The sequence below is a fragment of the Panthera leo genome, chromosome D3 (assembly GCF_018350215.1).
Source record: "Panthera leo isolate Ple1 chromosome D3, P.leo_Ple1_pat1.1, whole genome shotgun sequence".
NCBI classification, from domain to species: Eukaryota; Metazoa; Chordata; class Mammalia; order Carnivora; family Felidae; genus Panthera; species Panthera leo.
In genome coordinates, this window is record NC_056690.1 from 37,417,221 (window position 1) to 37,443,406 (window position 26,186).

Below are 26,186 nucleotides of genomic sequence, written 5' to 3' on the forward strand. Positions count from 1 at the left end.
GTTTTTTTGCTTGTTTGTTTTTAAGAATAGAGAAAATGCTGTAGGGAGTCATGCAAACAGTCTGGCACATAAACTCATCCCAACTCATGCCCGCACCCCAGTCTGATTTCCTGGCAGTGGAGATGCGGCGAGGGAAGGTGGCCTTTCTCTGGGATATGGGCTCCGGGTCTACACGGTTGGAATTTCCAGACTTCCGAGCTGACGACAACAAATGGCACAGTATCTATGTAACCAGGTAGTGGAGAAAGTGCTCTCCAAGCATCTCTTTTCTTAAAACTGTACCTTATAAATTTGTAATGTGTTTGTCACCTTATGTAATTGTCTTTGAAACTTCTGGGAAGTCAGACTGCAGCCAAATATAGTTGGTTTACATTACAGAAATAAGGACTTTTTATTACTATTATTATTTTTACAGAAGAAGTAAACTGTTACCAAAGTCAACAATCAAAAGAAGTAAAAGTTAAAAGTTTATGTTACTTTTAGGACGTTTGGTCTAAATCTGAGGCAGCCAACCCAGTAAATTGTGTTCTTCCTTGAAGAGAGGGGTGGGAGGCAGCAGGGTAGAAATGCCACGTGGTTGGTGGGTGTGGTGTGCACACATAGAGGACAGAACGCAAGGATCCAGGTGGAGAATGTGGTTTCTTAAAATTCAGACCCAAAGCAAAACTCTCCCTTGTAAAGCCCCTCTCCAGAGGTAACTCCTTTGAAGCAGCTTTAGGTGTATCATTTTGCTTTTCTATAATATTACAGTGTATTGTTGATGGTGTGTTATGGCTGGAAATTTCTGTCTTTTGCTTTGTTATTTATAGATATGCAGCAATACTGAAGGCAGTGGACTGTTTCAGATACACTAAAACCTTGCATTGCGAGTAACTTATTCTGCAAGCGTTCCACAAGATGAACAAACATTTCTAATAAATTTGAACTTGATAAACGAGTGATGTCTTGTAATACGAGTAGTATGTGACACTGAACATGACATGATCACAAGTGGGCTGACGGTTCTTGAATTTGCTTTGATATACCAGTGCTTTTGGATTACAAGCATGTTTCTGGAACAATGATGCTTGCAAACCAAGGTTTTATTGTATATAATTTAACTTGTTTTCTAGAACTGTCTTAAGCACGAGGAAATGTATATGATTTAGAAGACCTACTTGACAAGAGCTTGGGAGTAAACTGGGGGCAAAGTGGGCAAGACTGGGCGAGGGAGACCAGTGGGAGCCGCCCAGGGACTGTGGGGAGAAACACCTAAAGGCTATGTTATAAACAGATGTGTATGTACGTGGAGGGGCTTGGAATTCTGAAAGTATTCTTTTTGCAATTCTTTGTGACCCTTATAGATTTGGAAACATTGGTTCATTGAGTGTAAAGGAAATGAGTGCAACCCAAAAGCCATCAACAAAAACAAGTAAATCCCCTGGGACAGCTAAAGTTCTGGATATAAACAATTCAACACTAATGTTTGTTGGAGGGCTTGGAGGACAGATCAAGGTAACATTCGGAATGTTCATCTGTACAGGACTGATTGCTTTTATCTGTATATAAAATTAATGTTCAAGTTATTGAGTATCTCTTAGGCAGATGAATATTTTTTGTTTCTATCATTTTGCTTAATGACAGTAAATTTGCAGAGTGGGCTGGTTTTAGAAAGCAAAGGATCCTGCTGGATAAATAGCATAAATGGAAAAGAAGTCAGTGGTTCATTTTGCTATTTGAATTTCTTTTCCAATACTCAAACAGGAAATTCAATATTCCACCCTAATTTCTGTAGTTTCCCTTATTGCTATTCTAAACTCTAGTGGTAGAATAATGCTAATTAGTGTTTAGCACAGGAGCCTATGGTATGTATTTTATTATACCTGTTATCCCTTTACTGAATAAAGTTCAGTCACCTGGACTTACTTGGTTCAGTGCTCCGAAATGAGAGTAAGGGTCTCCTTCCAGCCAGACCCTCACACCTGACATGCTCTGAGCCTCTGTTTCCTCGTCTGTGAAAGGGGCTTCTCTCCAGGGATCCTGGTAACCGAGGTGATCTTTAAGATCCTGTCAGGTTGTCACTCATTCTAGGATCCTACTTAATAATCGGAAGGAAATTCAGTGATTCCAACCTGGCCTTTTTTCTGGATGTTGCTTTCTCAAAATTTGGATCTGTTAGATTTGAGCTCCTAGGACGGAGTTTTGTGCACATAGAGAATTTACTCCTTTCCTTCTGATACGTGTGGGCTGTGCTTGTTTTGCTTGTTTATATTAGAAGTCTCCTGCTGTGAAGGTTACTCATTTTAAAGGCTGCATGGGAGAGGCCTTCTTGAACGGACAGTCCATCGGCCTGTGGAACTATGTTGAACGGGAGGGCAAGTGCCACGGCTGCTTCGGAAGGTAACATGCCCTATAATCTAACACACAGTATGTTATTAACATCTGGCAGCTGCTTAGAGGATTCACGAGCACATACATCATGGGTGGTACAGAGTCTGTGATATCGGACATCTCACCGCTAAGGATGTGATGTAGGTCCTTTACTAACAGAAGTTTGCGTATCATTTTTAACCTCTAAAAAGTACTGTTTTCACTGTGCCATATGCTTTTTCATCATGGATCATAAAATTGAGAAGCATCAGACATCCTCTCCAACAACCTTCTGTCTCAGAGAGCCACAGCAAAGTCTTAGGTAAATCCCTGTGTGTCTTTACTTTGAAAATACCTCCAAGGATAAGACTTTTCTTTGTGCTGTCAGATTTTATGGATAAGTACTTTCCTATTCTTAAATTCTAAAATTCTAGAAATTAAATGCATTTGGCAATGGAGAACAACTACCTAAAATCGTCTTGCAGGTATTAATGTAACAGCAGGCATTTAATAACAAGCCCACTGAGCTCAACACTCCCTGCATTACTTTCTAAAAAGGTAATTGCAGTTTCGTAAATGTACAAGACCTGTTTTCTAGCACTTCAGTAATTAAGACAATAGATTGCCTTTGCCATTAGAGAAATGAAACATCTGATAGGATTCTGTCATCTAATGGGCTGCTCTGTCTAGATAGATATCTGTAATTAACAGTGAGCTGTGACAAGATCAGTTGGAAGCAACTCCCATTACATTTGGAAACTTGTGGGCGAGTTTTCATTTTGTTACTGTCAGATCTGTTTTCTCTTAGGGCTCAGAGCTTGGGATTTTGTGGTTTGAGCCTTTTCTTTGCTACTTTCCCCTGACTCAGCTTGCTTTCAAAGTCATGACCAGAAGCTTGGTTATTGGAACCTTCTGAAAAAAAAAAAAAAAAAAATAGCTTTGGAATCTACCTTACTCAGGCTCCCTCTCCTACCAAACTCCCTCTTGGTGACTTTGTAGTAAGTCACTTACTTTGTGGAGATTTGATTTCTTCTTTCAGAAAAGGAAAATGGTAATCATGTTTGTCTTACCTCCCAAAAGTGGGGTGATGAACACCTAGCATGATGTATGTGAAAATACTCAATGAATTTGAGACTGTTTCCCTATGATCTTTCTGCAGTGATAATCCACTGCTTTTTAGATAAATGTCTCAGTTATTTTCTTGACAATAAGCATGTGAAAACCAGAGGTTCTGTAATTGGCAAATATAATAAAAAGTGATATTACCTAGTGAGGTAATGGCACCGGCTCTAGAACTCTGGGAGCAGAGAACTCCCCATCACATTTTCCTCATGCTTTTTCTCTAGCAGGGACATTTCCCCAGCAATAGTGATTCGAACTTGAAAAATGTTCTGGCCCCTGGACCTCTGGGCCCCACATTGACCCCAGATCATTAATCTTACTTGTAGAAAGGAAAGTCTTAACAGAGATGGAAAATTTCTAATATGGAAAATGTCCTCCTATGCTTTAGCTGTTTACAGTATCCCTAATTTCACCTGCCATTTTCAACGTTATCTTAAAACCGCTGACCTTAAACTGTAGCAATGAGTGAATCTGATGATTGCTAGCTCTTTTCTTTTGTTGGGGAGGAAGTCAATTTTCTGTGTGGGCACTCGTTTTCTTCTGAGATCTGCCTTCCCCCTGCATGTCTACCCAACCTGGACCTCCGGGGAAAGAGGAAGGTTGCTCCAAACTCGGGAGGGACTGGCAGGTGCCACCACCCTCCCGACGCATGTCCTGGAACTGGCTTTTTTGCTGGAAGGCTGACCACCCAGCTGAACCTTAGGGTCAGACTGACTCATTAGCTTAAAGTTTTGATTAAATGTTTTTCTGGGCACTGAACAAATCAACTGGCTATTCTTATACTGACTACCACTTCTAAAGTATGTTGTGTGTTTTTTTTTTAAAGAATACTAGTTTGATAGGATATTAATAAATACTTTCTTAAAGTGGGGGTGTCAGATGTGTCCTGACCATAAATGTTTGGGAAACAGTGTGTTAAATGATTAAGTACATTTCCTGATTGTGAGGCATCCAGAGCCTCTAATGTGCGAATGTGCAGTAACCCTGTCCTTGATATGGGCTGGAGTTGCACCATTCCCAAACTCACTTGATCCCAAACTTTTTAAAAAGCAGCATTCCAGAGTTGCTGGTGTTCCCTAGAACACATACCATGGCAAGTGCTGAGACAGACACAGCTGATGCTTTCTGTATTTGTAAACTGAATTGTCTTCATTTTAGGCAACCATCCCTACCTATTAGACAAAGACTTGAGCTCAAAGAATTAACAAACTAATTCTAGTAAATGAATCAATTTTAGCAGACCAGTGATTAGAATTCAGTGTGCTTTGGACCTCTGCGTGTAACCTGCCGTTTTAAATCATTAGTGTGGTCAACTGATGTCCTTTAGATTTACTAAAATAATTTTCTCAATAGAAACATTTACCTGTAACTTTGACTTATATTTTTTCATTTATTTTTTATTTTTTTATTAAAAAAAAATTTTTTTTAACATTTTATTTTTGAGACAGGGAGAGACAGAGCATGAACAGGGGAGGGTCAGAGAGAGGGAGACACAGAATCTGAAACAGGCTCCAGGCTCTGAGCGGTCAGCACAGATCCTGACGCGGGGCTCGAACTCACGGACGGCGAGATCATGACCTGAGCCGAAGTCGGCCGCTTAACCGACTGAGGCGCCCCTAACTTTTACTTCTATTACCAACTAAATGAATTGAATTTTTTGTTTTATTCCTCATTGGATATATTTACACTTCTTTATATGGTATCAATGTATGTTAATAATTATGAACAATCTCTTAAATTCTTAAAGGATATTACAAAAGAAACCATGGATTCTAACAGTTTTCACCTAAATATGGGGAAAAAACCTGTTTATTTAATTAACAGGACTTTATTCTTGTATTAGTTACGAGTGGATGTTATGATAGGCTGTGTAGCTGACCTTTGGGATAGGTCAGTCACCTGCGTTCAGGGTACTCTTCTAGGTGCTGGCAAGGTCAACGTCAGTCACATGTGTTCATCTCCTCCAACATCTCCTGGTGTATAGGAGAGAGAGCCATATGAAAGCACAGAGAAAGTACTCTGTGCTGTGGCAGGAGGAGGTGACAGGTGAAGCAGCATCTTAGGCCTGGGCCCAGGTGCTACCCCACTCACTCTCATAACAGCTGCCCAGAGTGCTGATGGTACCACAGTAGGTATTACCCCTGTCACGAGTGAGAGCTCGGACCAGAGGCCTAGTCATTCTTTAAGGCTCACAGGGCTGAGGGCTGGGGAGGGAGAGTGTCTCTCTAGGCCTGCCTGACTACAGGACTCTCACCTGGAATTGCTGGGTCTGGAACAGAGCTCTCCGTAAAGTGCTCTTGCCAACCCTGCTTTCATTTGTCCCGGGGCCTCTTGTCTGGGCAGGGGCCTGGAGCTGCCTTCCTGTGGCCCACCTGCGATCAGGCACCTGGGCCTCATGGTTATAGAATGGAAGCCTGACCCACAAGGGGGCAAGCCCCAGAAGTGTGTCACTGACCCCGGGTCAAGAACCTCCGAAGACGTGCATTCACAGGTCGGTTCATTTGAATGCACCCCTCTTTTTGCTGCCTCATTGGGGCAGGCCCTGCTGATGGAGAGAAGCCAGAAGTAGAGAGTCCACATTCTTGAGAACAGAGAACTCAGGAGTTCTGGGGAAGGAGAGGGTGTGCGCAGCGGAACAAGACAGATTTCTGGAGTTCTGTTTGAAACCTGGTTTCACTATTTTCTTGGGTGTGCTCTTTAAAAAGGTACTTAATTTTTGAGGTTCAGGTTTTAAGAGGCAAAATGGCAGCCCTTCAGGGACCTCTGAACAAAGCAGAATCATCAGAGCTAAATGTACTGAACATACAAGTGCCAAGCACTGTCTAGAGAACTTGACATCTATTAAGTCATGCACAGCTTTCCTGAGAGCTGCTATTGTTTTCCTTATTTTATAGATGAAAAGAATGAAGCGCAGAGACATTAGGTAACTTCTCCAAGTTCGCACAGCTAGTAAATTGAAGGACTGGGATTTGAACCCCAGCAATCTGGTTCTAGAGTCCGCATCCTTAACCCCATGAAACTGGTCAGCCAAGAGCTAGAGCAATGGAACATGCTTGTAGGAAGTCACAGCTTTAGGAATTAAATAACAGAGAATTAAGCCATAGTTTCTTTTTTTTGTTTTTCTGAGCCGAAGTCGGATGTTGGTTTTTTTTTTTTTTCAATATATGGAGTTTATTGTCAAATTGGTTTCCATACAACACCCAGTGCTCATCCCAAAAGGTGCCCTCCTCAATACCCATCACCCACCCACCCCTCTCTCCCACCCCCCATCAACCCTCAGTTCTCAGTTTTTAAGAGTCTCTTATGCTTTGGCTCTCTTCCACTCTAACCTCTTTTTTTTTTTTTTTTCCCTTCCCCTCCCCCATGGGTTTCTGTTAAGTTTCTCAGGATCCACATAAGAGTGAAACCATATGGTTATCTGTCTATAGTTTCTTTACGCAGAGTGCATTTCCTTTAAGTTATATACACTTCCTGAAAGAGGTCGAAAGACAGCAATCTTTAGAAAAAACTGGACTGTGGGAAGCTATCAGTTTGAAACCCCAGGTTTCACAAAGCACCGCTATGTTCTGTGGATGGAAACGGTGTCACCGTTGGGTTACTTGTCCTGCTTGGAGATACGGCACTGAGTTTGCTTATTCCACTGGGAGAAGTACAAATTCCTACCCCAAACACATCAAAGTCCAAGTTTCACTCTGAAGCCCAGAAACATTTTTTAAACCTATTAGGACATGTTCCAGATAAGCTTACTTTGTAATTAAAGCATAAAGTCAGCCTTTTGAGGTGTGGGAAAGACCAGAAAACACTCACCTGGGAAGTACTGAGGTCTGTATTAAATAACTTTGTTCTAAGTTCATCCCGCAGATTTTTGATATATATATATATTTTTATTTATTTATATATTTATGTAATATATATATATATATATATATATATATACATACATATATATATATATATGTCAGTGATTTTTTTTTTGCAGTGGTCCTTCTGCTACATTGATGTAGATTGGGTTTTCCATCATTACTCCAGTTTAGTATTAGTTAAAACCAGCAGAGGGTGATAACATGCTAATATGAAAACTACTCTGAAAGCTTTGGAATTAAGAAAGGACAGTTACATTAAAGGACATTGGAACAAAGAGTCTACTTGATAAGTAGAAATATTTAGAGCAGTTATCCATCCTTTGAAGACATTCCTTTTTACTACAGTCAACACTGCCTACATTTTCCTTTCCATATAAAGCAACTGGCATTTGTTTTGCATAATCTCATGGCAAGCATATTTTAAGATATGATTTATGCTTATCAGATTATGGAAATAATAGCTCTACCAGTTTTTGTGAGGGAGAGAACTCAGTAAAGGTATTTCTTCTCCTTAACTGCCTTCCTGAGAATAGATTGTTATTTCATCTGCTCTGCTTTGCAGCCCCCAGAATGAAGACTCGTCCTTCCATTTTGATGGGAGTGGTTATTCGGTTGTGGAGAAGACGCTCCGGGCTACCGTGACTCAGATAATTATGCTTTTTAGTACCTTTTCACCCAACGGGCTTCTTCTCTACCTTGCTTCAAATGGCACTGTAAGAGGCTTTATGGGACAGCAGACTCCACCGTGTATATACAGTCAGATTGCTAGGAGGAGATTTATGTTTAATGACTGTTTTATGAGCATATGCAAATATAATGTATACATATGTACGCCATACTATTTCCCCGTTTCAAGAAATGTATTATAAATTCACCAAAGAACCTTTGGAAAATACAGTACAGAGCACCAAGGAGAAAACAGCCTTCCAATCGTTGTAGAGAGCAGTGACATTTGTTATTAAATTTTGACCTTCATAGATCTTGCTCCACATTCACTGTGATCCCTGTGGCCTTTGAATTCCATGGACAGGAATTTCATGTTATTTTTATCCTATTGTGCACGTGATCTCTCTGTGGATCTTCTAGTTTTATTTTTAGGACTGGCCCATGTAATCTCAATGAAAAAGATACAAAGATTCCATTTCTCTTACTGAGTTGTGGATTTGGGCAACAATGCGTTTCTCTCCTTTGTATCAGTGTAGTATTCTAGAAAGTCTTCCCCGACACTTCAGTTTCCTAACAGAGACCTCGGACTGTTGGGCCAGATCCAGTTTTCTGAGTTTGACTTTGGAAGACTTCTGCCATCCTTGCCTTGGGAGGGAAAGGGGATCCGTAAGAATGACATAGCCCTGGGTAACTCTTTTCTCTTCTTCACAGAAAGACTTTGTATCCATCGAGCTGGTGCGTGGCAGAGTTAGAGTTACAGTTGACCTGGGTTCAGGGCCTCTTGCTCTTATTACAGACAGACGCTATAACAACGGAACCTGGTATAAAATCGCCTTCCAGAGAAACCGAAAGCAAGTTAAGTGCACAGAAGGGCAAGGAGATACTGGTCACTCTCATAGAAATAGAAATCCTTCCAAAATCAGCAGTCTTTATGTACTTTGTGGCTCCTTGGGTATTCTTGAATGATACTCTAATAGAAAGCCATTGTTTTCTTTGAAATGCTAAACGCCAGGATTCACATTTTGCTGGAGAAATGTTATAATTCTATTTTCTATGGTTTCCAGGTGCATTACTTAACATTAAATGCTGCATTGGAATCAAGGATCAAATCCATTCTCTTTTCTGCCACACACACACTGCTGTCATTTTAGTTTTGTATATTCTGGATTCACTGACTTTTGTACAGAGGATTTAATAGTCAAGAATACTCCCTGGTCAAATGTGCAGAATGTGAAAGAGTATGTCTTTATAAATGAACTTTGGTTTTTAATGCAGAAAGTGATTTTCATTTTCTTGTCTCTTCTATTTGATCTCATTTTAGGACTCCTAGCAGTTATTGATGCATATAACACCAGTTATAAAGAAACGAAGCAAGGTGAAACTCCGGGAGCATCTTCTGACCTCAATCGTCTAGATAAAGATCCAATTTATGTGGGTGGATTACCTAGGTCAAGAGTTGTAAGGTATATCACATGGCCCAATTGTCATGCCTGTAATTGCCAAATGTGTCAGTTTCCCAGGGCTGCCATAATAAGGTGCCACAAGCCAGGGGACTTAAACAACTGTGGAGGCTACAAGTCCAAAATCAAGGTGTCGGCAAAATTGCTTCCGTCTGAGGGTTGTGAGAAAGAATCTGTTCCATGCCTCTTTCCTAGCTTCTGGGAGTTTCAGGCATTACTCAGCTCGTGGATGGCTTTCTCTTTGTTTATTACACTGTCTTCCCTCTGTGTATGTCTCTGTGACCAAATTTCCCTTTTTAAATTTATTTTTGGATGTGAGCAGAGAGACAGGGAAAGATAATCCGAAGCAGGCTCCATGTTGTCAGCACAGACCCCGGCGTGGGGCTCGATCTCATGAATCACGAGATCATGACCTGAGCCAAAATCAAGAGCTAGACACATAACCAACTGAGCCACCCAGGTGCCTCTAAATTTCCCTTTTTATAATGACAATGGTCATATTGGATTAGGACCTATCCTAATGACCTCATCTTAACTTGATTACATCTAAAAAGACCTTATTTCCAAATAAGGTCACATTCACAGGTACTGGGGGTTAGGCCTTCATCATCTTTTGTGGGGGACAAATTTTAATCCCTAACGTCTGCCTTGATTCAAACCAGTGTGTGTCTACTAATTGGGATGTAAAGAAATCCTCCTGCAGTAAAATTAATGATTTTCTATTTGTTGCCTTTAGAACATCTAGTGATTGTTACTAATTGTTACTTAATATGGTACAGTATTCTTAGACCCCACTTCCCATCATAAGTTGTTCCTTCTAGACATTTCAGAATAGTAGAATCTTTTTCAGGGCAAAAAAAAAAAAAAAAAAAAAAAAAAATCATGCTGTCTGCATTTCTCCTTTGTGTGATGAGAATGAATAATGTATGTGAAAGTTGAAACACCAGCATCAGGAAGTTGGAAGAAAGGTGGCAGAGAAGGCAATGAGATCCTTTTGTAACACTGATTCATGTTTAGCTTTGTGACTTTAATAATTTACATAAGATCTCTGTGGGTCTTTGTTCTTAGTTGTGTCATTTTGGACTGGACAAATGAAGCCCGAAGTTTCTTTCACACCATTAAAAACAAAAACCTCCTATACCAAAGGCCAGCAGTCGAGGCAAGATAGATTCTGGGGAGTGGGATTACCAAATGTCCAAACTGATTCATCTAGCCCAGTGGTCTTCGAAGAAGTTAGTAGCACGGCTACTACCCTACTACTACAGCACTAACTACAGCTGAGTTCTTATATGCAATCCTAATCAGTGGCACGGAAGTGCGTCCACACTGGTTGCTGTTAAGCTGAGCAGTCCAGATTCACTCCTCACCCCTTTCCTTTGCCAGAAATTTCTGAAAGTTCCAAGGGACACAGCTTACCACCACAGTCACCAGTACCCTCCCCCCACACCCCATCTTGAAATGAATTACACTCAAACTTCAGGGGGCGTTGGTCACTTGTCCCAGGTCTTACCCCTCTGCCAGGATGGAGCCAGGATTGGAAGCCAGTCTCCTAATTCCCGATTCCAGATATCGTTTCCTCACATGGTGGCAGCAGGGTGGGTGCTCCTGTAGCAACAAGCTGTGCCACAGTTCATCTGTACTCTACCGAGATGGACACTGTGCAGACAATGGAGAAAAGATCCCCTTTTCCAGGAAGACATTCCAAATAAGACTTTTATGCTAGAAGGGACCTGGGTATCTATCAAGACCAGCCTCTTCAATTACAAAGGAAGAAACATATCCAGAAAAGTTAAAGTCTGCCCTAAATCTTGAGTTGCCTAATGGTCTGCAGCTCACTACTCACCACAGAGGGAAAGGAAAGTGAGATGTGACTCTAGCTGGAAACCATGTGACTTCAGAGTTCTCCTGTGACTAGCTGATGCTTCAGAATATAACTTAGAGATGTTCAGTCATCTCCATATTTTGGAAATGAGAGACTGATCATATTACAACCTCACCCCAACCAGAGTGTGGCAACTTCTATTAAGAAAAATATGGTAGTGGGGCCCCTGGGTGGCTCAGTTGGTTCAGCATCCAACTCTTGATTTTGACTCAGGTCATGATCTCACAGTTTGTGAGATCAAGCCTCACATCAGGCTCTCTGCTGACAGTGAGGAGCCTACTTGGGATTCTCCTGCTCCCTCTCCGCTGCTCACATGTGTACACACACTCTCTCTAAAAATAAAAGAGAAAAATATAGTACTGATTTGGATTTCAATCTATGTGCTATTGTTTCCTTATGACTGTGTACTGTCTTTCTTATAATTGGCCTGTTTTAATGAGTATATTTATTTATTTATTTTCGTTTATTTTTGGGACAGAGAGAGACACAGCATGAACGGGGGAGGGGCAGAGAGAGAGGGAGACACAGAATCGGAAACAGGCTCCAGGCTCTGAGCCATCAGCCCAGAGCCTGACGCGGGGCTCGAACTCACGGACCGCGAGATCGTGACCTGGCTGAAGTCGGACGCCCAACCGACTGCGCCACCCAGGCGCCCCTAATGAGTATATTTAAATTGCAGTGACTACAGTACTTTCCCTTAAAATATTATGCATTTTTGTCTAGGTAGCCATTTAGTCAAACTCCCTAAATTCAACCCCTTTCCTTGGTCCTAAGGAGAGCCTTCATTAGACCTCAAGTCTTCACCATCAATATTCTTCTTAGTGGGAGAGTTAGACATTTCTGCAGAATGACACATAGAAGCAGATCTTCTTTACCTGTAGGTCTATTTTTATTCCTTCTTTCAAAAATGGAGTTATAAAATCCAAATCTTGTTGTTCTCATGCCCTTCCCTACAGGAAAGGTGTCACCAGCAAAAGCTATGTGGGCTGTATCAAAAACCTGGAAATATCCAGATCAACCTTTGATTTACTCAGAAATTCCTATGGAGTGAGAAAAGGCTGTATACTGGAGGTGGGAAGCCTTTAATATTTGAATGAGTTTTTGCAAATGTCCACTGACTTACCAACATAATAAGGTAGTAAAATCTAACACAGTGCGATGGATGGAAAAGAGATGATGGGGAGACCAGCAGTAAACCCCGCCATGGGCGATTCAGTGCTTAGGAGTCCTGATGGTGTTCTTTTTGCCTCCTTTTTAACCAGCCTATCCGAACTGTTAGCTTCTTGAAAGGTGGCTACGTTGAATTGTCACCCAGGTCTTTGTTGCCAGAATCGGAACTGTTGGCAACATTTGCCACCAAGAACAGCAGTGGCATCATCCTGGCTGCCCTGGGCAGGCATGGGGAGAAGCAGGGTCATCGGCAGGCCCATGGGGTGAGTAGCTCAAATGCTATTGTTATTCAGCCACAGGCTCAAGAAGCACTAGTTGGAAAGTGACTTGGTCGTGAACATTATCGTAGCAGTGTGGCCAGTTGTTTATAAGTGTGCATTTTAATAAGTAGCAGTTACTATCGCTGAATGTCTTCCCCTATGCATCAGTGACCTCTTTGTGGTACACAGTCATTTTTCTTGTCTGGCTACGGAGAAGGCAGATACTTGCTGTCTACCCCTCATTCTTTTCAAGCTCATTCAGAGTTTTTCCACATGTTAGGTGGCTACTCTTTATTCTAAGGCTAAGAAAGTAAATCCTTCAGTTCTGTAGAGTTTTTTAGTGTGCTGCTCCACGGAGCACAATTTTCCTTATCTACAAATAGGACTGAAGTCAGCAGAAAGAGAAATGTGGCCTGTGATCAGCACAGTGGGGCAGCTGTAGAAGAGAGAAAAGTTGATGGGTTTCCATATTTATATTCCATTTTAAGAGCATAGATTTACCCTTTCTTTTGCTCAAACTTGCATATATCACGTAATTTGAAGAGGCTTTACAGAATGCTAATTTACGGTCTTAATGAAGTAGAGGTCACGGCATACTGTCCTCTTTTGTGCAAGATTATTTGTAGACATTGCTGTGTGATGATCACAGCCACACTGCAGGGTGAATGCTGCTTATCCTACGTTTTGCTGAGGAGGAAATAGGTTCAGAGAACCTTGTTAACCTGCTGAAGGTCACACAGCTGATATATGTCTGAGCCAGGACTGGAACACCAGTGTGTAGACTCCTAGTGCCTCATGAGACACTTGGCAAAGGTCTAACCATGACAGAGTGGTTTATGGGCCCCACCAATCTTTTTCTTTTTTTCCTAGTTGAGATGAAATTCACAGAACATAAAAGTAACCATTTTACAGTGAACAGTTAGCATTTAGTGCTTTCACGATGTGGTGAGGCCACCTCCTCTATCTAGTTCCAAAACATTTTTATCACCCAAATAATAGCCTGTGCGGTCAAGCGGGCCCTTCCTGTCCCCTCAGCAGCCCAGTCCCTGGTGGCCAGCGGTCTTCCTTCTGTATCTCTGAATTTCCTGATGATCTGTATTTTATATAAATGGGCTCATACAGCATGTCATCTTTTGTGTCTTCCATTTAGCATGTTTTTGAGGTTTGTCCACATCGTGGGATGTGTCAGTACTTCCTTTTTATGGCTGAATTGCTATTCCATTATACGTACATAACTTACTCACTGATGGACATTTGGGGTTGTTTCTACCTTTTAGCTATTGTTAATAATGCTGCTATGAACATTCATATCAAAGTATTTGTCTGACTACCTGCTTTCAGTTCTTTTGGGTATATACCAAGGAGTGGAATTGATAGGTCACATGATAATTCTATGTTTAACTTTTTGAGGAACCAATAGACTGTTTGCCTCCACCAGTCTTAAAATTTTTTTTTAATGTTACTTTATTATTGAGAGAGAGCACGAGTGGGGGGGGGGGGGCAGAAAGAGAGAGAGACAGAATCTGAAGCAGGCTCCAGGCTCTGAGCTGTCGTCATAAAGCCCGATGTGGGGCTCGAACCCACAAACTGTAAGATCATGACCTGAGTGGAAGTTGGACACTTAACCGACTGAGCCACCCAGGTGCCCTGCCTCCACCAATCTTAATAGGACCATTTGCAAATCATAGTTTGCTGCTTGTTCAGCAAAACAGAATGCTCACAAGGGCATTGTGAAACACTCACACTCCCGTTCTGCTGGTGGACCGATTTTCAATGTGCAAAATAGTTCTCAAAGCTTTAATGATTTCCAAACTCTTCCACCTTTTAAACCCACTTTTAGAAATGTTAGGCCAAAAAAAAAAAAAAAAAAAAGTGTACACAGGCAAAAAACAAAAGTACTATGTATGGTAAGAAAAATTGGAAACTAAATTTTTAATAAATCGGTCAATGATTTACAGTATATGTATCTGTTAGTACATATGGTGGCAATAAAAAGTATGAAGTAGAAAGGGAAATCTTTGATAGGGTTAATGATAAGAGCATAAAGCAGAATGTAAATCATATGAACAGAGATTAGAAACTCATATACAAAATTTAAAAGAGTTGTGTTAGATGGTGATATTCGTAATAAGTTGCTTGTTAATACTCTCATATTGTCTTCATAATTTTAAAAATCACGTGGCAATATTTTTTCTGTTGAAAATCTCTCAGCAACCTTCCCAGCCCTTCTTTTCCATCATGCTGATTGAAGGCCACATTGAAGTGCACGTTAACTCTGGGGACGGAGCAAACCTGAGAAGAGCTGTCCTGCGTGCTCCCAAGGGCACATATGGTGACGGGCAAGAGCATTCCATCTCTCTGATGAGGACTGGGAGGTATTCACATACAAGGCCCTGGTGACCTCGACAGTAGGAACCATGTTAGGATACTCTTTGCAGTAAAATGATTGGGATGACTAGGATGAAGTCAGGAAAATTCAGAGATTTTACAGCTCCAGAATAACTCTGGAGCCCTTCTAGAAAACCTCCCTCAAAAGTAATTTCATCTGCTTGGTAATAAGATATTTGTGGAACTTTCGCAATTAAAAAACCTTAACCCTGCTCTTTTCTGGGGCCCAGTATAAAATGTTTTACATCAGATTAATTCTGTGGCAGATAGTACCATAGTGTGAGTAGAAAGCATTATATCAATACTAAATAATAAATGTCAAACAGTAAGTAGGAACACAGTAAACAGAAAACAAATAGTAAAATAGTAAATAGTGTTGTATCAACATTCCTACATATACCCCTTTCAAAGCGGTAGACCAAATGTTTCAAAAGCATGCTGGACATTTTATCACAGGTAAAGTAAAAGAATAATACTCTCCCCAAGTGAATTGAACTCAATAGTATTTAATAACGTGATTCATTTTGGGAGGATGTTCAATTGTAAGTGTTAATTTTTAAGACTCACCTTTTTATTCACTTAGTGTTGTTAAAATTTGTCTTCAGGGAACTTCTGTCATTCAGTAAGAACTTGTGAAATTATGTATTAAAATAGTTATGTTTCATTACATTTAAAAGCTTTTCTTTTCTCCTTTGACCTTTTAGCATTATCACTGTCCAAATGGATGAGACAAATCCTGTAGAAATGAAGTTGGGCCCATCAGCAGAAAGCAGGACAATAAATGTATCCAGCCTGTACATAGGGGGAGTTCCAGAGGGTGAGGGGACATCAGTGCTCAAGATGGGAAGATCATTTCACGGCTGTATCAAAAACCTGATCTTTAACATGGAGTAAGTGTAACTGCTCTCAACATGTTTTGGCACTTCCTAATTTTTTAAAGCTGAGTACTGACCCTGACTTGCTATCTAATTTTGCTGTTTGAGATTACCTAAAATCCTACAAGTTTCTGAATAACAAGCGAGCCCTATTCTATCGCAAAGGTCTCCCAAATGGATTCTACTGGATTAGAATAGTGGATATATCTGGTAATCATATATTAAAAAAAAAAAAAAAATGAACATCAGTTAGTTCCACAGGACTATCAACAAACATCAGAGGTCAAATACACTGTTGACATGCACTTCAGGGAACATAGAGATTTTGTGATGCAAGTTTCTTGCTGTCTTGAGCTCACTGCTTTAAAGGAACCTTTATGGTGGGGTTTCTTGCAGCTTCGGATTAATGGCTCCTCCTGAAACAATTAGTGCCTAATTAAGAACTGGAAGTCTGTTTTCCCTGTGGAGCTCATTCTGAGTAAGAGAACGGACACATGCCCACATGCCCATGGGTATTTATTTCTTCTTCACTTGCCTCCTGCCTGCATAAGAACGCTGGTGGCATAAAAGCGGGGCTACAACCTGCAGGTGGGGGTGCGGAGCCAGAATCTGCCCAGGACAAGCAAGCTCCCTCCTGCCTGAACTGCCCATTTGCCTTGAGACCTTAAACAACGGCTTGGATCTCTGATGGTCGCAGTGTCCCCTGTAAAAGAACCTCTTAGGAGTCCTTGGACTTTGGAAGAATAAAACATTACACTGGGTTTCAGCACGATTATCATGTCAGAGCCTTGGTTTGTACAACTTATTTGTACAGTTGATTTATTTGCCCAGTTCTCTGTTTATAAATAAACTGATTCAGCATCTTACTACTGAAAGCCCTGAGGCTGAGAATTCCATAGGGCAGAAATGCTTCTGTGCCGTTCACAGCCGCGTCCTCAGAAGGTGCCAAGAGGGTAGACGCAGACAGGACATGTTTCAAGGGCTGCAGAGTGAAGGGAATATGAAAAGAGTGGGTCGGGACTTCCTGGCAAGTGTAAATCTCTAAGAAAGAAATCAGTGTTTAACTGAGGCCAGTGTGTAGTCGTGCGAGAGCCAGAGACAGGCTCATTCTCTTACCCTGGCCAATGCTGCATTTGAGCCAAATCTTGAGGGATGCTCAGCGGTGGCCAGGAGGACAACACGGGGAGGGGCTGGAGTGGGGTGGGTCGAAGAATCAAATGAGGGAATATGTAAGACTTACAGACTTCTAGTCACTGGAAGATGGTCAATTTGGTTTCACTAAGAGTAATATATTAATGGTTTTTCATAAGACTGTAGTGTTCAATAATCAAATGGCTTTGGCTTCTGTGTTGGCTTGTACATAGTATCTTAATTAATTTTATAAACACTTTGTATCTAGACATTTGGATTTCACGAGTGCGGTTGGTTATGAACAAGTAGATTTGGACACCTGCTTGCTTTCAGAAAGGCCGAAGCTGGCTCTTCATGGAGAGGACAGCGAGCTCCCGCCAGAGCCTCAGCCTTTACCAAGTCTAGTAAGAGGGGCTTTCTTTAATTGTATCAGTCAAGTACAGTCAGAACAAAAGCGGGACCTTGTTACAAAGGTGTTGGGAAAGCTGAAGGAGCACAATGGAACAACAGTGCCACGGGAGAAGGTGGTGCTACCAGGAACAGGGGGAGTGAGTCTGAGCAGAGAGGGTCTCCTGGTGAGTACTGGGGCACAGAGAAGAAAGGTGCTGTCAGGGAGGCCACCTGGAGCTGGAAGGGAGGGAGAAACACTCCAGCCTTTTCCATTGACCCACCCTCCAAACCCCCAGATGGAAGCCATTTTTTTATTTATTTGGGAGACAGAGTGTGTGGGGGGGTGGGGAGGGGCAAAGAGAGAGAGGGAGAATCCCAAGCAGGCTCCATGCTCAACACAGAGCCTGACATGGGGCTCAATCCCACGAACCGTGCTATCATCACCTGAGCCAAAATTACCAGTCTGATGCTTAACCAAATGAGCCACCCAGGCGCCCCGAGGAAGCCATTTTTCAAAGAACTCTAGGAACAGTCACAAGGTTCATCCCTGTGATGAAAAGCAGAGCAGGGGCAGGGTGGCGAATAGTTCTCTGATGACACGGCACAGCATTTACAGACCACAGGTCCTGACAGCCATCTTCATTTGACTGCCGTACAGCAAGATTTGTAGCAGAGTTTCTGTAAGGACTAATCGTGACTTCAGGTTGAGTCAGAAACAGAAAATAAGTCGTTATGTAAAAGCCATTGAACATTCCATTATTGCTTAAAAAAAAAAAAGAGATTTGATTCATCTAGGAAAAGCCAATTTTGACCAAGTACTTTTCAAAAAAAAGTTTTTAATGTTTATTTTTGAGAGAGACACAGTGTGAGGAGGGGAGGGGCAGAGAGAGAGAGAGGGAAACACAGAATCTGAAGCAGGCTTCAGGCTCTGAGCTGTCAGCACAGAGCCTGACACGGGGCTCGAACTCATGAACCACAAGATCATGACTTGAGCCGAGGTCGGACGCTCAACCGACTGAGCCACCCAGGTGCCCCATGGCCAGGTATTTTTAATGGCAGTTCTTAGTTTCCATTTTATTTTCCCTTTTCTGATTTCTCGGTTTCCTTGGTTGAAAGCATGCACTCAGATTAGATGGTGGTTCAGTTGTACAAAAAGCAGTACCTTCCAAGCAGGACCGATCTTTGAGTTCAGGACACCTCCCCTGGTAGCGTCCACCTACCCCAAGCCGAAAAGTGAGTCTGAAGCCTCACGTGGTTCAGAGCCACTGTGTGGAGGGTGCGGCCAGGCAACCTGCAGGTTCCCCAGCAGCCCCCCTTTCAGCCTCGCTCCTCTCAGCTGGACTTGCTCTGTCTGGGAGGAATTGGAGACATCAGGCTCGGAGCCCCTGCTGGTCACTTGTGGGCACTTCCAGTCTCCTGATGCATGTGCTGCCACTGATCCCCTCCAGCCCTTGCCAGGGATGGGAGGCAGGGGAGGGCAGCAGCAAGGCCTCTGCCCCTTTGGCCTGATGAATAGTCATGGGACTTTTAAGCAAACTTGAGTGGGACTGAGGTGAAAGACAGAAGCTCTAACTGCCTTCTCAGATAAAGACATAGCAAGTAAATTACTTAAAGCAGAGAATAAGTCAGCGCAGACATGTATTTGTGGCTACTGGTGTTCTGATCCAGTTGCTTCTGAGGTATTTTTTTCATGGAAAACTTGGGACACGTTAGTGGGGGCCCTGGCTCTGTGTGGCTGAGAGTCCATCCGCGTGTCTTACAGGGGCAGTGTGCTGTGGACAGAGCCCCAGAGTACATCCCCAACGCTCACCAGTTTGGCCTCATGCAAAGCAGCCATTTTGTGTTGCCCTTCAATCAGCTGGCTGTCAGAAAGAGGTGGGTGTTGTTCTAAAGTCCTTATTAGATGTCTCACCGATAAATGAATCCAGGAGGTATTCTTCACCAATGAGTCTTTTCAGAAGCTTCTTGTATGTTATTATGGAGTATTCAACGTGCAACCAAATGGCAGCGGTGAAAAGGCAGAGACAGGAATGCGGCCTTTGTGCAAACCAGATGCTTAAAATGTGGTCCAGTGGGGTTCCTGTGGTCTGTCCTTACCCCTTCTTGATGAAGGCTAGCTGCTGCCTCTGTATGAATATAGGAAAGCACATAGGTAGGGGATCTCTCTAAATCATCTTGTTCTAGAATCTCAAGTCCTCTAGATCTATCATCCTCTGGACTTTCAACCCCATTCTATTGTAAGCATTTACTAATCTGATCAAATTGTCCACCCAAACTCTTTCACCGTGCCTTTCAAACTCCCTGGTGCCACACCCACACCAATCTGCGCATTCCGCATTCCTTCTTGCCCTCACACCTGCTTGTCCCCAAGGGCTCTTCCTTGACAAAGCTAGCTCACGTCCCACAGATGAGGCCTGGGGATTCCACATTCCTCCTCTCCTCTGAATCCTTCAGACTGCACCTGGTGTTACGGCCACCTGTGATCACTGCCCCTACGGCACCGTCTTCAGACCTTGCCTCAGTGTCCTTGTTCCATAACTTGGGCCATCATTTTCCATGAATTCGGCCACCCCACACTGGACCTTCCAAGTCTTCTGGCTCCTATCTATCAGAGGGCTTTTCCTCAGCCACATTCTCCCCACGGTCACACACACCCTTGCCTGCTTTGTAAATATCCATCCCACTTCCAACCAGAATCTCTACCTGAAGCATCCTATTAACCCCGTCCTCCTCATATCTACTGTTACCTCCCATTCCAACAGCTCCTCAACTGCATCAAGACCTTGAACCTGTCATGCTTTCTCACAAACCCTCCTTCTACAGCTCCCCTAGAATAGTTTATCCCCAACACAGATGGGCACAGTGCCATTATTACAGGTGCTCCTTTGTAAACTTCCACCACGGCCCCAGGAAAAATTCATACTTCCTAATCTGTACCAGAATCCACATTGGTGGTCAAGTCTGCAGAAGTGCGTATCTCTTTCCTACCTGGTTTGACTTGAAAGCCATGGCCACTGATTTGAGATGGAACCTCCAGACTACATGGGTAGCCAATACTATTCTCTATTATGTTCATTTTTTAAAAAATTTTTATAGCTTCTCTTATCTCAAAACTCTGTGCATTCCCACAGCCTCTCTTCATGCCCCAGTTGATGACTACCTCAGTGAACAGAGAACTCTCCTCATCTGTCCACTACCCAAAAGAGCACCCCTGCTGTCTTTGTCCCCACCCTTGTACCTCTTCCCTTGCACCACAGAGGAAGGGTCCTGCTCCCCATCTTGCTTGCCTCTGGAGCCCATCACCTCTCTCAGAGCCATCACCCTCTTCCTCATCAGTGTTAACAAGAGGAGCAAACACTTGTGCCACAAATTGCCGATATTTAACATACATACCCTAACTCAGTCCTCATAATTATTGTATGAGGAAGGTATCATCTTTATTTTATAGACAAGGAAACTGAGAGGGAAGTCAAGTCACCTACTCCAGGGCACACAGCAGAACTAGGATCCAAACCCAGGTGCTTTGTCTGTGTTGGTCATTCCCTCTCTAGTAGATCTGCACTTCATTGTTTTTTAAAGTTTGTTTATTTTGAGAGAGAGAGTGAGCAATCAGGGGAGGGGCAGAGAGAGAGGGAGAGAAAGAATCCCAAGTAGGCTCCACGCTGTCAATGCAGAGCCCAACTCGGGGCTCCATCTCAAGAATTGTAATATCATGACCGGAGCCAAAATCAAGATTTGGATACTTAATTGACTGAACCACCCAGGAGCCCCATTAATAGTTCCTCACTTAAAACAAACAAACAAACAAACCAACCTTGGGGTGCCTGGGTGGCTCAGTCAGTTGAGCGTCCGACTGTGGCTCAGGTCATGATCTCACGGCTCGTGAGTTCAAGCCCTGCATTGGGCTCTGTGCTGACAGCTCAGAGCCTGGAGCCTGCTTCGGATTCTGTGTCCCCCTCTCTCTCTGACCCTCCCCTACTTGTGCTCTGTCTCTCTCTGTCTCTCAAAACTAAATAAATGTAAAAAAACAAACAAACAAACAAAAAAAACACACCTCTCCAAGAGACTCCACATCTCATCCCACCCCCACAGTATCCTGGCTGTATTTCACAGTAAGACTTAAGACAGTTGCCTTATTAAAAAAAAGTTGCCTCATGTGGCAGTCTGCCTTTTCTCCCCTCTCATTTCCTCTCCACCCACCCAGCCAGCCTCCCCTCACCTCTCCATTGCTCTTGGCCACAATCCTCCCAGACCTGCTGTGGCCACGTCCCGTGGTGCCTTCTCTGCTGGGCCCTCGGCACTATCACATGCATTCGGCAACTCAGCCTCGTTGGCTGTCCTAGCCCCAGCTTCTCCTGATTTCTTGCTCTCCCTGCTCACCCCTGCTCAGTCTCCTTTGCTGGCTCCTCTTCCATCAGGGAAGGCCCAGGGCCTCTTCTGTGTATTCTTCCTGGGGAGCTTCCATATCTCAAGGGCTTTAAAATACCATCTATTTGCACCAGCACCCACATCTCTAGCCTGACCTCTGCTTAGAACTCAGGAGGCATACACCTGACTGGCTCCTCCACATCTCTGTGTGGATTGGCACAGGCTCCCCAACCTCAACATACCAAAAGAGAATTCACAGTCTTCCCCCACATCTGCTCGCCTGATCTTTGCCATTTCTGTGGACGTCAGCACCATACCCCTGGTTGCCCAGGGCCCAAACCTAGAGATGGTTATTGTCTTTCCTTCCCTCTCCAAATTGAGTCCATCTACAAGTCCTAGTGCTTCTTCCTCTGGAGCATTTCATGAATTAGTTCATCCGCTCTGTGTCCCCCACCACCCCCTGGCCTCTGTGGACTGCCGCACCAGCTGCCCGTTGACACCCTGGCCTCCTCTGATGGCTTCTTCACATCAGAAGTTCCTTTTAAGATGTAAATCAAGCCATGCCCACTGCCCTTCTGAATACTGTGACTTCCCACTGCACTTTGAATCTAAATACTGCCTCCCAGAGCCCCTCATCCATGAGGACAGACCCACACTCTCCTTTCCTTTCCCTGTCCCAGAGTGCTTTAGTGTTGTGCTTTCTTCTGCGGGAGGATACCCAGATGCAGCCTTCCCTCCACTGCTGTGTGGTGCTGTCTCCCATGGAGCCCCGGTAGGGGGTTCCTGGCTGTCCACCCAAATCCACCCCATTGTTTTAGCATACTCGGCACTGTCTGCAAACAAAGTGCTGAGCTTTGTGGGGCTTGCTCCTGCCATTCAGAGCTCAGCTGAAACAGCACCTTTTCAGAGCTGCCTGCCCTCTTTAATAAAACCACCAGTTGGCCTCTCGTGACCCAATTTTATCTCTGATAGATTTCTAGTATTAGTTTTGCAGGAGAAAGGACATTCCTCTTTGTTTAGTGCTCCAGCCTCAGCATCTAGAACAGTCCCTGGCAGACATCTGTATGTGGTAACTATTAGTTGGGTGAACAGATGGATGAGTGAATGAAAGAATAATGAATGACTCTCTGCTGAGATGTTAAATACACAGGTTGAAACAGTTATTAGATTCTCTCTTTGAGGTTATTTTTACATGTGAAAGTTTCTTTCTGAGGCCTGAGCTCTTGTTTTCCTCCAGGCTCTCAGTTCAGCTAAGTATCCGGACATTGGCCTCCAGCGGTCTGATTTACTACATGGCTCATCAGAACCAAGTTGATTATGCCACGCTCCAGCTGCATGGGGGCCACCTTCACTTCATGTTTGATCTTGGGAAAGGCAGAACAAAGGTCTCCCACCCTGCAGTGATCAGTGATGGCAGGTGGCACACGGTATGCCCTCAGGAAGCTGGTGAATCCCTCGTGCTAAGGTTTATTCCATCCATCCCTTGTATCCATTCCAGTTCGCTGTCATGAAGTGATCCCCTTTGGTTTCTAGCTTGCTTTGTGTCCACTATCTCCTCTATAGATATAAGCTTCTTGTAGGCAGGGACCTTTTCTGCATCCTGAAAGGCACTCAGTAGCTAACATTGGTGGAATGAATGAAAGGTATCAGAAGCGTTCTCACCTTGATGAGAAGTAAACCAAGCCTACCTGTGGCATGAGTGGGCCAACCCTTAGGTCATGGCATTTGCTTTCTTATAACTAGGCCTCAGGGGTTCTTCCCATTCTAACATGAGCTTTGCCTGTGCCTGCTCCAGCCTCCTGCCAGGCTTGGTCTCCTCAACACCAACTGTGTAAAAATCAGAGCCATCCTTTAGGATTTCAGTCAGGTTATTACAGCTATAATAAACAGATGCTGCAAACAAACATCTGTTACAGTTTTCTCAGATTCCTTTAAAACTGTGGATATTCTCATTTTGCTCTAGGTCAAGACAGAGCACTTTAAAAGAAAGGGCTTCATGACAGTTGATGGCCAGGAATCCCCCACGGTGACAGCTGTGGGAGATGGTACCATGTTGGATGTGGAAGGAAAGCTGTACCTAGGAGGTCTTCCCTCTGAGTACAGAGCCAGGAACATTGGAAACGTAAGCTGTGTTTTCTGTTTGGAGCCCGTCTTACCTTTATTGTGGTTGTGCTTTTGTGGTTTTATTTGTAAAAGAAAAAGTTTATGTTGAATTATCTTTTTTGAAACTGGAGCTTGGCTGCATGATGCACACCTTTTAAACTGCATCCCTAAATTGTGTTGGGGCTTCCCCTTGAAGCTCAGCCAGCTTTTCCTATCTGTTAGTTAATGAACGTTTCTCCTTCCCCAGCCATTTAGCCCTGGTACAATGCAGGAAAGTCCAGTAGATTTGTATTTGCAGATTAGAAAACTCAGCATCTTGATTTCTACACTACTTAATCAAAATGATGGAAAACACCTTTACTGCATTACTAGCCAAGATACTACTAGCTAGTAGCATTCCGTTAGATGTTTATGTAAACTATTGTGGAAATCCAATTTTAAAAACCAAAAGTTAACATTTTAATGTGTTTGTTGAAGCATAGGAACATTTTACCCTTGCCCTTCTTGTTCTACTTAGAGCATCTATTCTCATGTCACTTGGTTTAGATCACCCACAGTGTCCCCGCCTGCATTGGGGAGGTGATACTGAATGGCAAACAGCTGGACAAGAGCAGCCCAGTGTCTGCATTTGCAGTAAGCAGGTGCTATGCAGTGGCCCAGGAAGGAACGTTCTTTGAAGGCAGCGGATACGCAGCTCTTGGTATGTATTATCAATGATCTCAAAAGAAATCTTTGGGTTTGTTTAGCCTGCACTCTGAAATGGATCCAGTGATATGTCCTGATAGGACAGGACCCCCTGAACAAGGCTGCAGCAAGACCATTTTACTTCAGTGTTCGAGTTTATTCTAATTTCTCAACTTCTAATGTAAAAGCCTTCTCCCCCTCATGCTATCCAGATGGCCTGCTGCAGGCTTGTTCCCACCAGGAGAGCGGCAACTTCCGGCATAGGGCAGACATGTGGTACTGGTTTTGTCTGTACTTTCCCTAAATTTATGTGAGCCATATTCTCTCTGCCCAAGTTAATAAAGGCCTTTGACAAAAATCAACATAAAATATCTAGACCAGCCAGCCAAATGCAAGTCAGATTTGATGAAGAAATTGACTCCATTGAGACTGTTGACAATACTGATCCTAAGTAGAGGAATTTAAATGTCTAAAATGCCTTCAAATGTAAATTCCTTACGGCCTAGAACTAGCCTTTGTAATGTATCTGGCCTTCCCTCTCCATCTGATTTGCTGTTTGCACTCACAACCCTGCTCCTCTTGGCCTCTGTTCTGCTGTCTACCACAGGGAACCACATTTCTCTGGCTTCCAGGGAGGTCCTGGTGGAAGATTAGGGGCGGGTGGGAGGAGGAAAGGAAAAGCTAGCACACTTCTCTCCTTCACTCTGTGCTTCCAAGAAGCTCTGGTAACACAGCCTTCTCCCAATTTTCCTCTAACCCTGGGCTGAACAACCGTCTGCTATGTAGCCCCAGTTTGTTTTCTCAGCTTTTCTATCACTTGAATAAAATATACATTTAATTAAATCCTCAAGTAAAAAAAACCTAGCGTGGATATGAATATGCTCAGTAAATGACACCATACCCAGTATGTAGATATTGGGAAAATAAAGTAGACTATTGCTGGATAGATGATGAAGGGATTATATGGATCGAATCCCTTTCCGTTTTTTCCCTATGTGTCTCTAGAAGAGAGGATGTGCCTGCCTGGGCTCCGGTCTGGCTCAGCCCTGGTAGGTCTTGAATAGCATCACTTCATCTTACAGATGAGGAAGCTGAGGATGGTGCTGGATCCAGAGAAAGAGCTGGCACCAGGCCTCCTGAACTAGGAACCAAAATGCACAGCCAACCAGCCAGCCAGCCCACGGCCTCTCCGACTCTGAACCCTCCGGGGCCAGGCTCACCCCTAACTTGGGGTCATCCTTGTATTTTTCAGTCAAGGAAGGCTACAAAGTCCGATCAGATGTAAATATAACACTGGAATTTCGTACCACCTCCGAGAATGGCGTCCTCCTGGGGATCAGCAGCGCCAAAGTAGATGCCATCGGATTAGAGATTGTGAATGGCAAGGTAAGTGCTTGATCTTGATGGGGTTCTCCTTTATCCCAGTGCCAGAGACAGAGCAATTGAGAAACAGTAGAAAATACCTAGATCCAGGG

General features: G+C 43.3%; 1 protein-coding gene and 1 long non-coding RNA gene across 2 annotated transcripts in view; one reads left to right on the forward strand and one right to left on the reverse strand.

The window, feature by feature from the left end:
• Window positions 1–26,186, forward strand: part of LAMA1 (laminin subunit alpha 1) — a 167,872-nt gene that overhangs the window by 137,591 nt on the left and 4,095 nt on the right. Inside the window, exons 46-61 of the mRNA XM_042911210.1 lie at window positions 102–235; window positions 1,344–1,494; window positions 2,255–2,379; window positions 7,897–8,047; window positions 8,712–8,856; window positions 9,322–9,463; window positions 12,299–12,413; window positions 12,605–12,775; window positions 14,984–15,147; window positions 15,865–16,050; window positions 17,435–17,570; window positions 19,319–19,431; window positions 23,162–23,351; window positions 23,888–24,046; window positions 24,574–24,727; window positions 25,964–26,097. Of these exons, the coding sequence (XP_042767144.1) occupies window positions 102–235; window positions 1,344–1,494; window positions 2,255–2,379; window positions 7,897–8,047; window positions 8,712–8,856; window positions 9,322–9,463; window positions 12,299–12,413; window positions 12,605–12,775; window positions 14,984–15,147; window positions 15,865–16,050; window positions 17,435–17,570; window positions 19,319–19,431; window positions 23,162–23,351; window positions 23,888–24,046; window positions 24,574–24,727; window positions 25,964–26,097 (2,370 nt within the window). The remainder of the gene's footprint in view (window positions 1–101; window positions 236–1,343; window positions 1,495–2,254; window positions 2,380–7,896; window positions 8,048–8,711; window positions 8,857–9,321; window positions 9,464–12,298; window positions 12,414–12,604; window positions 12,776–14,983; window positions 15,148–15,864; window positions 16,051–17,434; window positions 17,571–19,318; window positions 19,432–23,161; window positions 23,352–23,887; window positions 24,047–24,573; window positions 24,728–25,963; window positions 26,098–26,186) is intronic.
• LOC122204048 overlaps window positions 16,696–26,186 on the reverse strand; it is a 52,560-nt gene continuing 43,069 nt past the window's right edge. Inside the window, exons 2-4 of the long non-coding RNA XR_006195455.1 lie at window positions 23,613–23,751; window positions 19,469–19,682; window positions 16,696–17,017 (exon numbers count right to left, since the gene is read on the reverse strand). This is a non-coding gene — a long non-coding RNA (uncharacterized LOC122204048). The remainder of the gene's footprint in view (window positions 17,018–19,468; window positions 19,683–23,612; window positions 23,752–26,186) is intronic.